We start from the raw sequence: 14,575 nt of genomic DNA on the forward strand, positions 1-14,575 counted from the left end.
TATATGATAGACATTTTCTTTTTCCTGGAAGGATTCCTATGACTTTGCCACATGCAGAGGAAGAAAATTTCAACAGGCAGCCTTTACTCTTCGTTGCTCCATATTTAGGCCAGGCAACGGTTAAGGCATTGACATCCTGCCTGGTATTCATCTGTAAAGACACAGGAGCTCTGAAACAAAATGAAACAAAAAAAATCAAAACCTTTGCAACCTTTAAGCTGTAATGAAGATTTTAATTGAATTATTGAAACCATGCTGGTGAAACAGTAATGAAAAGAATAGCCTTAAAAGACTTAGAAAAGCCTTAAAAACTTTAGAACTTCGCATAAGTAAAAAAAAAAAGAAAGAGAAGGAAAAAGAATAGCTCTATTGTGTTGTTCTAAATAATATTTCTTAATAATACAAACAACCTAATTAAACTTTATAATAGCTTTTCTGTTACATTTTTAAACAAGCAAGGGACTTTACCTAGTTTAAGATAATAATAGCTTGGAATGTAGAATATTTTTTTAATGGAAAAGAACAGACTTTTAGCATCTACTACCTGTCGAGTCCATTTGCAGTAGACAGTGTCTGAATTTTTTTCTACTAGAAGATGCTGAGTCTGCTTTTGATGGCCCAATTAACTTAATACTGTTCAGTGAGCCAACGTCTCTCTTAAGATTAAAAACCAACCCATTTTACCATTCAGGACATTAAGGTGCATCGAAATGTAACATCTGTTGACTAAAGGAAACCTACATTTAAATGTTAATGCAGTGGAGGTAATTGACTTGATGACTACTTAAATCATAATCATTCCTTGATGTTAATAAATTAAAATACTTATCTTCTGCTGTGTGTACCTGTGTGTTTGCACCCATAGGAAACTAGCAGCTTTGTTGGGGATGTGGGTGCAGTTTAAGTTGGGGAAACTGCATGGGGAAAATATTAATCTCTCAACTCTACATGGCTGCTTTATTGTAAAGAGACAAACAAGTCTGTTAAGGGATCTTGTTTGCTTATCTCTCACATCATAGAATCATAGAGTTGGAAGGGACCCTGAGGGTCATCTAGTCCAACCCCCAGCCTCAAAACTGGTAGCTAAGACCCAGAGCCTGAGTTTTCTGCCCCAAATGCAAGTAGGTAATCTACTTATGTTGATCATATGTTTCAGATACCAGTGAAAATATTCTCGCTGTAAGAGAGCTGGCTGTGTCTGCTAATACAACTGCTCTTAATGGTTTAAGGCACACTGGGGTTTTTAGTGAGAAGTTCCTGAACACTTCATTCACATTGTCTAAGGTTAATGAGACATTGCGGAAAACCAATGAACTTATAATCGACTCATCAAAAGCTGGTAGGTTTGCTGCTTCATTGCTCCCTAGAAATGTCCCTGCATGTGAGAGGGGAGTTAATTTTTAAACCTAAGTATTCCTTATCTTTATTTACATTAAAGCTAGTTTATGCTACTTCTCTTAAAAGTGTGCAGATGAGATTTGCTAAATACTTTTCCCATTACAAGTATGCATTTCAGAATTGCAATCCTAAATTAATAGGCCATAATTATAAGAAATGCTTTAAACTGGCCATTACATATGCATTTTGTACCGGTGTATATTTTTTCACCTGAACGCAACAAAATCTTCAGTTTTCTCCTAAATTCAAGCAATAGCACCCTGTTTCAAAACCTCAGCTTCTTTTTTTTGGTAGCAGCGTCAGCTGAAAGAAAAGTGAATGAAGTTGAAATCCAGGCCAGCCTCCTGTTTGGTAGGCTGAAGCCTCTGAAAGTGCTGGAAGAGAACCTCAGCAGAAACATCTCGGAAATTAAAGAGCTCATCAGTCAAGCCCGTAAACAGGCCGCCTCTGTAAGCAGCTTATTCTACATGTTCTAGGAGGGGGAAATGCTACTAAGCTTCAATGCTACGCACATGCCCGAATCAAAAGTGTATGTGTGTGTGTTGCAATATGAAGACACAGGCCACAATTCAGGGTCTCATGGAATATCCAGTAGCACTTTTGATTTCTTTCTTTCAACAACATTACGCCTATGTATGAACTCCCTGCAGTTTTAAAGGTGATTTATTATGCAGTGCATCAAATTACTGGTTAGGAAAAAAGAATTCGAAAAGCTTTACAGGGCATGAGGAGTTCTGTAGCTTGTACCCATAGTAGTTCTTATTAGTAATGTTGAGCTCTTTGTTTTCTTAATCTATCAGAGTTTCTAGAGAAATACCCTTTATGTGAAGTTACATTAACATTTGTCAACTTATTGCTCCTTGTGCTGTAATTCATAGATAGCCAGTTGACATACTAGCTGGCAGAACTGACCCCTACAACAATTTTACCTGGTTCCTTACCAAGCTGTTGTAAAATATTTGACCCTACAGTGGCAAAACAGAACTTTAGCAAATTTCTTAGATCACAGTGTACAGGTGTCCCATTTATGTTTAGAATTCCTGGATCAGAACGTAACAAAAATGCTTCTTTGTCAGTTTGTCTGTCTGTCCGTCCGTCTGTCTGTATCTCTTACTCTTTGTTGCTTTTCTATATATAAAGGCCCTGCACTCCATAAAGCCTCAAAGTTGCATCATTAAAATTAAAATTTAATTAATATTATTTATTATTTAATAACAACACCATTATTGATGGTGGTGATGATGATTAATACTATAAATACGACACAATCCTAGAAACTAATTGGCTGAGGCAAGTCTAAACAATTTTAAATTTGACAGACCATTTCTGAAGACATGTACAACGTATATACCAACCTTGCCTTTTATTTTTTCCTCTTTTTTCAGATTAAAGTCGCTGTGTCTGCAGAAAGAGACTGCATTCGTGCTTATCAGCCCCAGATACTGTCTACGAACTATAATACATTAACATTAAATGTTAAAACAACTGAACCTGATAACCTCCTGTTTTACCTGGGTAGCAGTGGTAAAGTAAGCAGAAGGATTTAGAACATTTTATATGGCAACTGAAGTCTTCATTTTATATGTAGGAAACTCTTTACCAAAGACCAAGTGTTCTGGTCATATACTGTAAAACCTATTAGCTCTCCCTTTATACCTAGATGGCTATTGGGTGTGATAGGTCATTCATTGGTGAAATGGGGATTCTAATCCACATTAGAACATAGAACCATAAAATTGTAGAGTTGTAAAGGACCCTGAGGGTTTTCTAGTCCAATCCCCTGTAATGCAGGAATCTCAACTAGTTTATACATGACAGATGTATAAACCTCTGCTGAAAACCCTCCAGGGAAGGAGAGTGCATCATACAAAACTGATATTGTATCTATGTAAGCTCTTGAATAGTCCAAATAGCAGTGGTAAGCAAAGGGTTCTTAAATTTGTATCATATGATGTATGAAATACATGGAAAGATACTGTTCCTGACATTAATAGCATTCATGATTGCTTACAGCTAATTTGGATTCTTTTGTATAGTGGTTAGCATTTATACAATAACCATCGGTTCTTCAACTACTTTCTGGGAGCGCCAGCTGTATCTTCAATTAAACAATCCTTCGGATAATTAAGCTTGGATAATTTTGTATTGTCGGCACACCTTACAAATGCACTGTTAGTTTTATTTTCCTTGAATGCTTCATTTGCACATAGCAAGTTTAATGGTCCCCAAAATTCTGTAAAGAGGTTTTTGTGGGGTTTTTTTTTAGTGTTTAAGTTGCACTTAACACTGTGTGTGTGTCTTGAATTCTTGAACCATTGGCTTCTCGAAACTCAGTGTGATCTGCATGTGTTCAGATTGCTAATTTTATTTTCAGTATTCTTGTACAAGTGATTAATATGCAAGTGGTGACTACTTATTGCAGTGTTTGGCCAATTTTAGCCATTCCATGCCACTAAAGCCCCTCTTTTTTGAGCAGGGTCATGATGCTTTGTTTGAAATGGCCCAATCCACAATGTGAGGTCAAGTGATACACACAGTTTCCCTCAGAGAATCATTCCCATATAGGCCAATGTTGTAAAGTGTTAGGTAAAGGGACCTCTGACCATTAGGTCCAGTCGTGGCTGACTCTGGGGTTGCGGCGCTCATCTCGCTTTATTGGCCGAGGGAGCCGGCGTACAGCTTCCGGGTAATGTGGCCAACATGACTAAGTCGCTTCTGGCAAACCAGAGCAGCTCACGGAAACGCCGTTTACCTTCCCGCCGGAGCGGTACCTATTTATCTACTTGCACTTTGACGTGCTTTTGAACTGTTAGGTTGGCAGGAGCAGGGACCGAGCAATGGGAGCTCACCCCGTCGCAGGGATTCGAACCGCCAACCTTCTGATCGGCAAGCCCTAGGCTCTGTAGTTTAACCCACAGCGCCACCTGCGTCCCTTTGTAAAGCGTTACTTTGCTGCTTATTTAAGATGTGAACCAAGTCTCATTTGGATTTGATCAATGCTTTCAAATACTGACTTTTAGTAGCTGACATTCACCAACGTTATCCATTTGGGCATTCTCTCAGTGTTTTGGCAACCTTTTTTTTAGGCTGATTTCATGGCAGTGGAGATGCGACGTGGGAAGGTGGCCTTTTTGTGGGATATGGGCTCTGGATCAACAAGGCTGGAATACCCTGACTTTTCCATTAACAACAACAAATGGCACAGAATACATGCTACAAGGTAAGATGTAACTGGTGTGCAGCACATGTAATTAATGAACCCTAGGGGAATATCAGATTTGCACAGTCACCAAACCAAACCTGAAATAATTACTGTCTAAAGGAGAATTATTATTATTTTATTGGGAAGTACAACTCATCCAAATAATTGGGGTTGATGAGAGCATCTGCTGTCAACCATGTATAATGTAGCCATTTTTAATTTCAGAAAATTTCGCAGTTCTTTCTTTAGTGATAAGTATATAACACAGATTGGCAGTTAAGCATGCATAATTATTTTTAATCCCCTTATTATTTGTGATAATTAGGTTTGGAAGAACTGGCACTCTGAGTGTAGAAGAGGCAAACGCTTCTCAGAAGCCCTTTATGAGAACTGCCACCTCATCTGGGACAGCTACAGTACTGGATGTAAACCAATCAACACTCATGTTTATTGGTGGACTTGGAGGACAAATAAAGGTGAAAAAATTAATAGCCATGCTGTAATACTTCATTATTGTTCATTATTGTCGCTTTCCACTCTCTGTTCTGTGATGAATGAACAATAATTGCCACACATTCAGAGATGACAGGAGATATGTTTAGCAGCATTTCTTCCAAATCATGCAGCTTCTCAGCTGGCAGATCCTGAATGTAGGATTGTGCCCCTGGTTGACTGTGGATATCATTTTTGTATTTTTCTTCTTATTTTAAGCCACCTGCACACATATAATTATGAATAACCGTATCAGTAATGCTCTTATTTGCCTAGTACAATTTATCCTGATTATCAAGTTACAACTTTAGGCCACGGATTGCTGTTTATCTGGATAAATGTCAAATTCCCTTTTTTATTATCATTCATGGTGAATGTGCTTCTTCTGTAACAGAAATCACCTGCCATTAAGGTTACTCATTTTAAGGGATGCATGGGGGAAGCATCCTTGAATGGCAAATCTGTTGGACTTTGGAACTATGTGGAGAGGGAAGGCAAGTGCAATGGATGCTTTGGAAGGTGAGAACTTGAAACAGTTTATAGAAATCTGTAATTAAAACAGGAGTTTTCTTGCATGTTTGCATAAATACAGCTCCTCCACAGGAGTGATGGTTGGTTGAGCTGGGCATTCCTGCTTTGCTCCTCATTCGTATAAAGGCTCGTGATCTTTTGTGTGGCTGGGTCCAGGTTCCAAACCACACCACCATGACTGTAGAAACTCCTTGGGGCTTTTATTTGGTGCAGTTGCCTGCCATCGTTTCCTGTGAGCATATTGAAGCTCCTTCTTACCATTTTACAGAATCCACATGAAAAGAAGGGAGTACATGTGCTTCATCACAGCCAAACTATGGATGGCTGTTGGGTTCCTGGTTTTGTACTTCGCCTTTCGCCCCAAATGCAGATTGATTTTTTTCACCCACTTCCTAGCTTGTGGTAACTATAATTTGCCATGATATGCAAACTGAGCAATCCTTGGTTCCTGCTAAAAACAATGCCTCAAAAACTAAACAGTGTGTTCTGATTCTTGTTGGGCAGAATGCTGTGGTTACCGCTGATTGGATTTTTTGCCTGAGTTTGAAAGTCACAGGAAACTGGTGTAAATGAGAGAAGGCATGGGGCAGTGGTTAGGACCAGGAAGACTTAGGTTCAAATCCCCAGACAAGTCGTGAAGCAAACTTTCAGCCAGTCACTATCTTTCCACTTAACCTACCTCACAGTGATCTTATGATTACATGACAAGGGGATGATAATCTATTACTACTGCTACTCTTAGGAAGTAGACAAGGGAACTTTTGCAACCAGAGCACATTCCCCATGATTAAACTCTGATTTGGATGTTTTTCCATGCATGTATATTTGTTCTCTGTGAAAATGTGCTTTAAAATAGCATCAGATATTACATTCATTTAGTTCTCAAATAAAATAGCATCAGATATTACATTCATTTAGTTCTCAAATATGGGAAGCCCAGCCAGATGGGCGGGGTACACATAATAAATTATTATTATTATTAATTATTATTATTATTCATGTTTTAACAACTGTATATGACAAAAAAATGTTTATTTTATTTTGCAGATTCCTGGTAGGTATCATTTGTAACCAGCAGAGGGAGATGCAGGACTATTTTAGAAATGTTTTAATATCATCAGACCAATCCTTATAATTATGGCTTGATTTCTTGAGCCACTTTCCCTGAGAGTGTTTATCCAGTAAATCAGTGACAGCAGTTTGGAAGATTGGAATGTATATATTCTGTTTTTGCGCTTGATGATTTTACCATAATAATTATTTCAGAATATGCCCGCAATTTGCAATTTGGCTTATCAGGCTGGTTAACATGGTAGGCAAATTGTGTCAGTTAATTGAAGTTAAGCAAGCAAATTTCCCCCTGTATTGGTCTGTAAGATCACTTAGATAACCCGGAGGAATTCAACTTGTGATATCACACCCTGCAGAATACAATAGGATGGTGACCCACAACACAAAAAACAGTACTATTAACAGCATATGAAAACATAAAACAGGAATTCAAACACCTGAAACATGGGCTGATTCCATAGATCAGGGAAAGCCAGGGCAAAATTATAAATCTGTACAAGATGCCTGAAGCAGCAGAAGCTTACTGCTTTATATGTGGACGAGAGGAGAGCATTCCACAGTACAGAGGCAACAGCTGAAAATGCCCAGTTTTTGTAATGTGCATTGCTTAGAGGATTTTTTAAAATAAATGATTTATAAATGCTTTTAAATAAAAATGATTAGCTTAAGGTTCTGTGGGTAGAGTTTCCATTCTTGACAAGAAAGCGACTCCTTTTCTGTAGGCTGGAACCATTTAAATGTTTTGTTTGTTTCTGCAGCCCACAGGATGAAGACACTTCATTTCACTTTGATGGGAGTGGATATTCAGTGGTGGAGAAGTCACTTCGCTCCACTGTGACCCAAATCATAGTATTTTTCAGCACCTTCTCGCCAAATGGGCTCTTAGTGTACCTGACTTCTAATGGCACAGTAAGAAAACTCACCCAGTGTTTAAAAGCACTATTTAGACCGGTAGTTTCCAAAGATTCTGTGGAAATGACTAGTGATTGTATATACTTTTCAACAAAAAGTGGCACTGACTATTTATATAGTGCTATGATTTTCTGCTGAATGTTGAAAACCATTGTTTAAAGGCATATAGAATCTTTATTTCCACCTGACAGGCATACATAAAATCTTGGGCAGGATCCAACTAACTTGTTCTTGCACAGTGGAACTGCCACCCTCCTCCCTCTGCACACACCCCTAAATCTTTTCTGGGTTTCTTCCAACCCTCTACAGTAGATTTGGGAAGGGCACATGGAACATGCTGGGAGATGAGGGGGGAAGTTCATTGAGCAGGATCAGGTTGGTTGGATACCACCCTTGGTGTTTTATATTGTATGTTGCCTTAAGCTTATTGAGAGGAGAGGAGGTTACCAAAGAGCTTTTATTTATTTTCTGACTTTTGTTTCATCCTTGCAGAGGGATTTCTTGTCTCTGGAGCTTGTGGATGGCAAAGTTAAGCTAACTGTTGATCTTGGTTCAGGTCCTCTTACCCTTAAAACAGAAAGCCGCTACAATAATGGAACATGGTATAAAATTTCATTCACCCGAAACAAAAAAGAAGGTAAAATGTTACATATGGGCTGCAAAAAACAGATGCTTACTCTTTCTATAATTATTAGCAGATAGCCAAATGGAGAGAAACCCAAGCAAAGTAAACTATTCCTGTCTCCATGATTCTGGTGAAATAATAGTCTCAGGTGATTTAACTTGCATTGTTTTAATAAAGGCCACAGCTTCATGCAAATGTCCAGCATGTTTTTAGCTAAATCCAAATAGACTTCATTATAACTTCTTTCTTATGGTTTTTTTTTTAATCCAACTTTTAGAGAAGTTACTTGATCTATTGGAACTGTGTATCAGCAACAGTGACAAAAGCTGTATTCTGTGAATTAATTTTCAATATAGTGCAGAAGCTTAAACATTTCTTAGCTTTTGAGAATTGTTTTATGAGGACAATGCACTTTGTTGTACATTAGGGCGAATAACGTAAATCAATAAATGGGCTTGTGCTGGGACAGGAAACTTTCCAAGTGACAGTCAAGAAGCATATGTGTGTGTGTGAACAAGATGATGACCCCTAGTTGGGTGGAGCATCCATTCTGCATGCAGGAGGACCCAGGTTCAATCCCCAGCAACCCCAGGTTGGGCAGGGATCAGTGGCACCAGCTGCTGGGGGCTGAGCCCTTTTAGGGGGGAACCAATATTTTTTTGGGGTGGGGCTGCCCCCATGTCCAAAAAGCGCAGAGGCAAAGCATGGAGCCGAGCACAGCGCAACTCCAGTAGCCAGCAGCTCCTCCTCCTGCCACAAGGAGTAGCCTCCCGCTGGTGGTGGCACCAGGGGGAGAGAGGGAGCCACTTGCCATTAAAGCTGCATGGCCACCACATTCAGCTCCTTCCCTGGCTCCTCCCAACGTCCTGATGTCATGCACGAGATGTTGGCCACCACCAATCAATCTCCTAAGCTGGCGCCTCTGGTTGGGATAGACTCCTGGAGAGCCACTCCCAACTAGTGGATAATATTTGATTAGAGGAACCAAATATAATGGGTCTTCCATTGGCTGCTGCTATGCGATGACATGTTGTAACATTCCCAGATTACTTCAGGAAGCAGGATGCTGGTCTAGATGGAGGTTCGGTCTCATGCTATAGGATTCTACTTTTTATGCTGTTTTGTTATTCTGTTCACATTGATCTGACTTACCAGTGAAGGTCACTTTCTGTATAATGCTGCCACTTCTTTTTTATTACTCCTTGGTGGGAGATTGTTTTGACTGGTTGGTTCTGTTCTCGCTGATGTCAGCGCCTGACAGTTGACAATTCAGATATAAGCTCAAATACTTACACATTCAAAAGACCTGTTTAGGTTTGTTTACTTTAATTGAATTCTCCACGGGCCTTTGATCTTTTGGATTAATGTTAAAATGTCCTTACATCAGTTTAACCATGCGACAAATCAGGTTGTAAATTTCAGACAGTGAGATTCTTCAGCATGGAATCTATATAGTTGTTTTCTGTGGAGGTCTCTACTCAACTGCGTAACAAGGCAAGGATTTAAACTGAGATTAGCCCTTTAAGATTCACAACCATATAACCATACAGTGTCAGAAGTACTTTACACAGTCACTATCCAACTGGAGTGACTGGAAACCATTGCTCACAAAGAGCTTGACTTGTGAAACATGGAAATAAATAAGGAATGGCATCCAGGGTCAAGTGAATGGACATCTGCTTGTGCAAGAGCTCCTCCCCATCCTCTTAACTCCCTTTCATCTCCCATCTCCTGCCCCTGCTTCCCTCATCTGCTCTGGAGAGTTCTTCAGTCCTCCAGAATAATTTGGGGTTGGGAATTATGGAGAAAGCAGGATCCATTCTGTCAGCTGTGTTCATTCTGCAGGCAGACATACATTGTTGGATTTCACCCCAAGGAGGTTTTGGTTCATGAACCTATGAGAAATTTACTGCATATGTGTTTGTTGAATCAGGAAGGCTGGAAAAACTTGGAAATTGACAGTGCTATTACCTGTTGTGGAAATAGTGTCCAAAATAGCATATAAGCCATATGTTTCATATTTTTCCTTAATGAGGAAGGGGCCTTCATAGAAGAATTAGATTAGCTCAGTAAAATATCTAGACTCATATTAGTAAAGCAGTTTGTCAAAATGATATCCTGTTACTATTATGTTTTGCTGTAATGTTTGAGTCGTAACAAATGTAGCATAGCAAAATCTCAGATATTTCTGTTTGCTAATCTCTGATTTCATTACCCTTTCAGGGATTTTGGCAGTCATGGATGCTTATAACCTGAGTTCTAAAGAAACCAAGCAAGGAATATCCCCTGGTGCAGCCTCAGACCTGAATCGTTCCGATAAGGATCCTATTTACATTGGCGGGTTACCGCGGTCAAGGGCAGTAAGGTAGGCTTAAATAAAAAGAGTTATACACTTAGATCTTCCTATATTTGAACTTTCTCATATAGTATTTAAATGCAGGGTCCCAGGTTCCTTTGAAGTCCTAATTTGCTTTGAACTCCAGGCTTCATAGCACTCCTTACTTGTTTTTATATAGTGTTTTATTTTGTGGTTTTTGCTTTTGTTTTTCTTAGTAAACTAACGCAAGCAAACTAAGAAAACAAACATGAATGCATCACAATCTATATAAATACACTCATTCCCCCCCCCTTCTTTTCTGCCTAGCATATTGCAAACTGAATACCAATACCAAACTGAAAATTGCCCTGACATTTTTTAAGAATTTTCTGAGAATCTGGGAAGAGATGCAGGGACAGAGGGAAGAAAAGGTTTTCCCCTGTGTCAGGTTTAATTTATGGACAGAATTAAAAATGATTGTGAATGCATCCAGTAACTGTTTCCCTCTACTAGTTTTCATTGTGTGCTTGCTTTTTCTGTAATTTGGATATACACAGCCATTCCTTTTGAGCTAAATATTATAGACCAATGTCCCCCCCCCCCTAATAATATTTTCTCTTTTTAGGAAAGGACTTAACAGCAGAAAATACGTGGGATGTATTAAGAACTTAGAAATATCCCGGTCCACTTTTGATTTGCTTAAAAATTCATATGGTGTGAGGAAAGGCTGCATTCTGGAGGTAGGACACACAGGCAGTTCTTGGTAAATGTAAACTGATTGCTACTTGTTGCTGGAAAAACCAATCAACAGTGTCTGCTGATACTATAATGGATGCTATAATGTTGGTAAATTGTCAGATAATCAACTCCTGCATTGTTATGTCTCTGACAGATAAAAGATCTAATTCGCTCATTTTATTTCTCTTCTTTTGCAAATAGCCCATACACAGTGCTAGTATCTTGAGCAATGGCTATATTGAGTTGCTGCCCAAACCCCTGTCAGCAGAATCAGAACTTATGGCCACTTTTGCAACAAAGAATGCCAGCGGCATCATCCTCGTTGGGCTAAGCAAAGGTGCTGAAAAGCGAAGGCGCAGGCAAGCCCAGCTGGTAAGCATCCAACCATCTTTTCAGCTCTTGGGTCTCAAGTGTCTTCTTAGTCATTCCCTAGTGGTGTCATCCAAAGTCAAGCAGAGATGCTCACACTGTTGAGCACAACTCAGATTGGAATGGGGTGAGCAGAATCGGGATTGGGCAGCACAGTTTACAAGGAGTAAGCAAGAGAGTAACAGCTGAACTTGATCTTCTCCATCTTTCTCAGCCCTTTTTCTCCATCATGTTGGTCAATGGCCATCTGGTAGTGCATGTCAATGCTGGGGACAGAGCAAGTACAAGAAAGGTCCTCGTTGAGTCTGCTAATGGAACTTACAGCGATGGACGAGAACATTCGGTCATCCTGACTCGGAATAAGAGGTAGAAGCTGAATCACTTGTTTAATTAAGGCCTGTTGTCAAGTTTACCATGTTCCCTAAAGAACTGGCTTAGTTTAGTTTATTTCAGTAGAATAACCACAGTTGTGTTTTTCTGCAGTTAATGGAGAAGTTGTGATTTATATGGTAATTGCATACACTGCAGAGCCTCTGATTAAGTTGTGCATGGATGCTCCCTTGAAATTGCTAGACAGTTTGGCCACCAGGGAGAATCATGCCAAGTACTGATACAAGAAGTACACACGCAATTAGCTATTTTATTTATTAGATGGAGAAACATATAAATCCAATGTTTTATGAGACACCTACAACTGAATTAGTGCTAGAGATTAATTGGAATGCTACTGAAAACACCTGGTCTGCCACACAATCAGGACTGCAAGATAGGAGAACCACCATTATTTCTGGTTCATTTACTGTTGATTCTTCACTATTATTGTTCTTAAATCAGACATTTTTTTAATTGGATAATAGTTCACTTTGTGGTGTTTTCTTCTTCTTTCCAGGATTATAACTGTCCAGGTGGATGAAAGTAGCCCTGCTGAAATTAGGCTTGGTCCATTGGCAGAAACTAGGCCAATGAATATATCCAACTTCTTCATTGGTGGGATTCCTGCAGGAGAAGGCATTTTAGGACTAAAGATGGCAGGCTCTTTCTATGGCTGTATAACCAACTTGATATTTAATATGGAGTAAGTTTATTATTTAATTAAAATATTCATGTACAGCCTTTATTTTCAGAGCCAAAGCTCCCTCAAGGTGGCTTCTATGAAAGTGATAATGTACACAACACAATTATAAATTAAAGCTAAGAAACCAGAAGTAATAAAACACACAGGAAGACCCAAAGTTAACATGGACAAATCCATAGCTATAGTTCTTTGACAATGATATCAAATTGATTAGATTGCTGTCCTTGTTTCCATTGCTTTAGCCTTAAACCTTAAATTCTTCCTAAGGCCTTTTTTTGCCCAGATAATGATACAGCAGATTATGTTGCGCCTCTGTAGCTGCTTGCAAGTAATCTCTGGGTACAACGGTTGCTTGCTGGTGGAGATGTGTGTCACTTGGCATTCACGTCACAGGAAAACATGCAGGTGTCAAGTTTTGCCTTGCTTTGTTTAAAGTTGCAACGAAGTCCAGAATCACAGCTGACTGTTATAGAGGATGGGTCCTGGGTGGAACAGAGAACAGGCAAAACCTGTAGATGTTGCACCCAAAACACGTAATTGTGGAGATGCCTGACTAGTGTCAATAAACGTGAGGGCTCTTTTGAATTTCACCTAGGGAGTTTTTATAAGCGCTTTCATAGTATGCACAGTGGACCTGTTAACAGTGGCTCTGTTTCTTGTGTGTTTCATTGAAATAAATAAATTGTTCTTTCTTTAAAACCCAGACTTCTGGATTTCACCACTGCAGTGAGGTATGAAGGTGTTGATATGGATAGCTGCTTCCTTTGGGAGAGGCCGAGGCCTACCATCCAGCCAGAAGACATTGAGATCCTTCCTGAGATGCAGATGATGCCAATTTCTTACAGGCCTCTTGCAGAAATTAAGAAAGTATGTGGTTGAAATCTAATCAGCCTTTTCCTCCATGGCAAGACCTGACCTGGAAATATGAGAGGTGTTAAGAGAGACAAAGGGGGGGGGGGAGAAGCAGGGTGCCAAAATGACCTGCAAAGGGCTTGCCACTTCTGAATCCAGTTCCCCAGCCCTGATCTAAACCTACAGCTCTTGTTAGCAAAGATGAAAGTTGTGTCATTTCTGCCTGGGTTCTGATAATGTTATCTTTGCTTGAATTTTATACTTGTGATTTATATATTGTGAGGCATCAGCACTCAGGTGAAAAACTAAGCAAAGCAATGCTTGGATGCAAGGGGTGGGATTTTAACTAATGTTTTCTTTAATAGAAACCTTGTGCAGAGGATGAAATACTGAAGTATGTTTCTGGCGCTCATCAGTTTGGCCTTGCAAGGAACAGCCACTTGATGCTTCTTTTCAATCAGTCCACTGTAAGAAAAAAGTAGGTATATTTTGCTATGATTAATTGTAATTTAAAAAAATTAAATGGCGCTTTTAAACATGCAAAATGCCTAACAACATGTGAGATGGGCCATCATTCCGGTTTCACAGGGCGCTATTGAATAAACATTTAGAAAGGTTTAATTCCACTGATTTGTATGAAAGTTAGGCAAGTATGTATCTCTCTTTGGGATAAGCTAAAGCAGTTAGTTTTAAAGGGTATGGGTGTGTTAAAGTCTATGCACCAGAGACACTTGGAGGGCAGTCCTTCTCCACAGGAAAGCTCCTCCCTCAATGGAGACAGGCAGGATTCAGAATCTTCCGTCTTCCTCAGTGGAAGATTGGTTGGTTCAACAGCAGCTCCTGAGAACATAGCCATTTATCTTCATGTTCACTAACTCTTGTCTTGTTTCCACCTTCCTCTTCTTTACCTCACTTCCCTTCCTTACTGGTTCTCACACCACCTGCCTTCACCTTCCTTCCTTACCTGTGGCACTCTAGCCACAAGCAGAGAAT

At 39.5% G+C, this 14,575-nt stretch overlaps 1 protein-coding gene across 1 annotated transcript in view; it reads left to right on the top strand.

Annotated features, from left to right (window-relative positions):
- The window catches only part of LAMA1 (laminin subunit alpha 1), an 87,386-nt gene that overhangs the window by 64,215 nt on the left and 8,596 nt on the right, over positions 1-14,575 (top strand). The window contains exons 43-57 of the mRNA XM_079982830.1: positions 1,157-1,339; positions 1,693-1,847; positions 2,784-2,927; positions 4,485-4,618; positions 4,926-5,076; positions 5,487-5,611; positions 7,453-7,603; positions 8,099-8,243; positions 10,455-10,596; positions 11,174-11,288; positions 11,488-11,658; positions 11,870-12,021; positions 12,545-12,730; positions 13,435-13,597; positions 13,948-14,060. Coding sequence (XP_079838956.1) covers positions 1,157-1,339; positions 1,693-1,847; positions 2,784-2,927; positions 4,485-4,618; positions 4,926-5,076; positions 5,487-5,611; positions 7,453-7,603; positions 8,099-8,243; positions 10,455-10,596; positions 11,174-11,288; positions 11,488-11,658; positions 11,870-12,021; positions 12,545-12,730; positions 13,435-13,597; positions 13,948-14,060 — 2,230 coding nt within the window. The remainder of the gene's footprint in view (positions 1-1,156; positions 1,340-1,692; positions 1,848-2,783; positions 2,928-4,484; positions 4,619-4,925; positions 5,077-5,486; positions 5,612-7,452; positions 7,604-8,098; positions 8,244-10,454; positions 10,597-11,173; positions 11,289-11,487; positions 11,659-11,869; positions 12,022-12,544; positions 12,731-13,434; positions 13,598-13,947; positions 14,061-14,575) is intronic.

This window comes from Podarcis cretensis, assembly GCF_951804945.1.
Source record: "Podarcis cretensis genome assembly, chromosome: 7".
Lineage (NCBI taxonomy): Eukaryota > Metazoa > Chordata > Lepidosauria > Squamata > Lacertidae > Podarcis > Podarcis cretensis.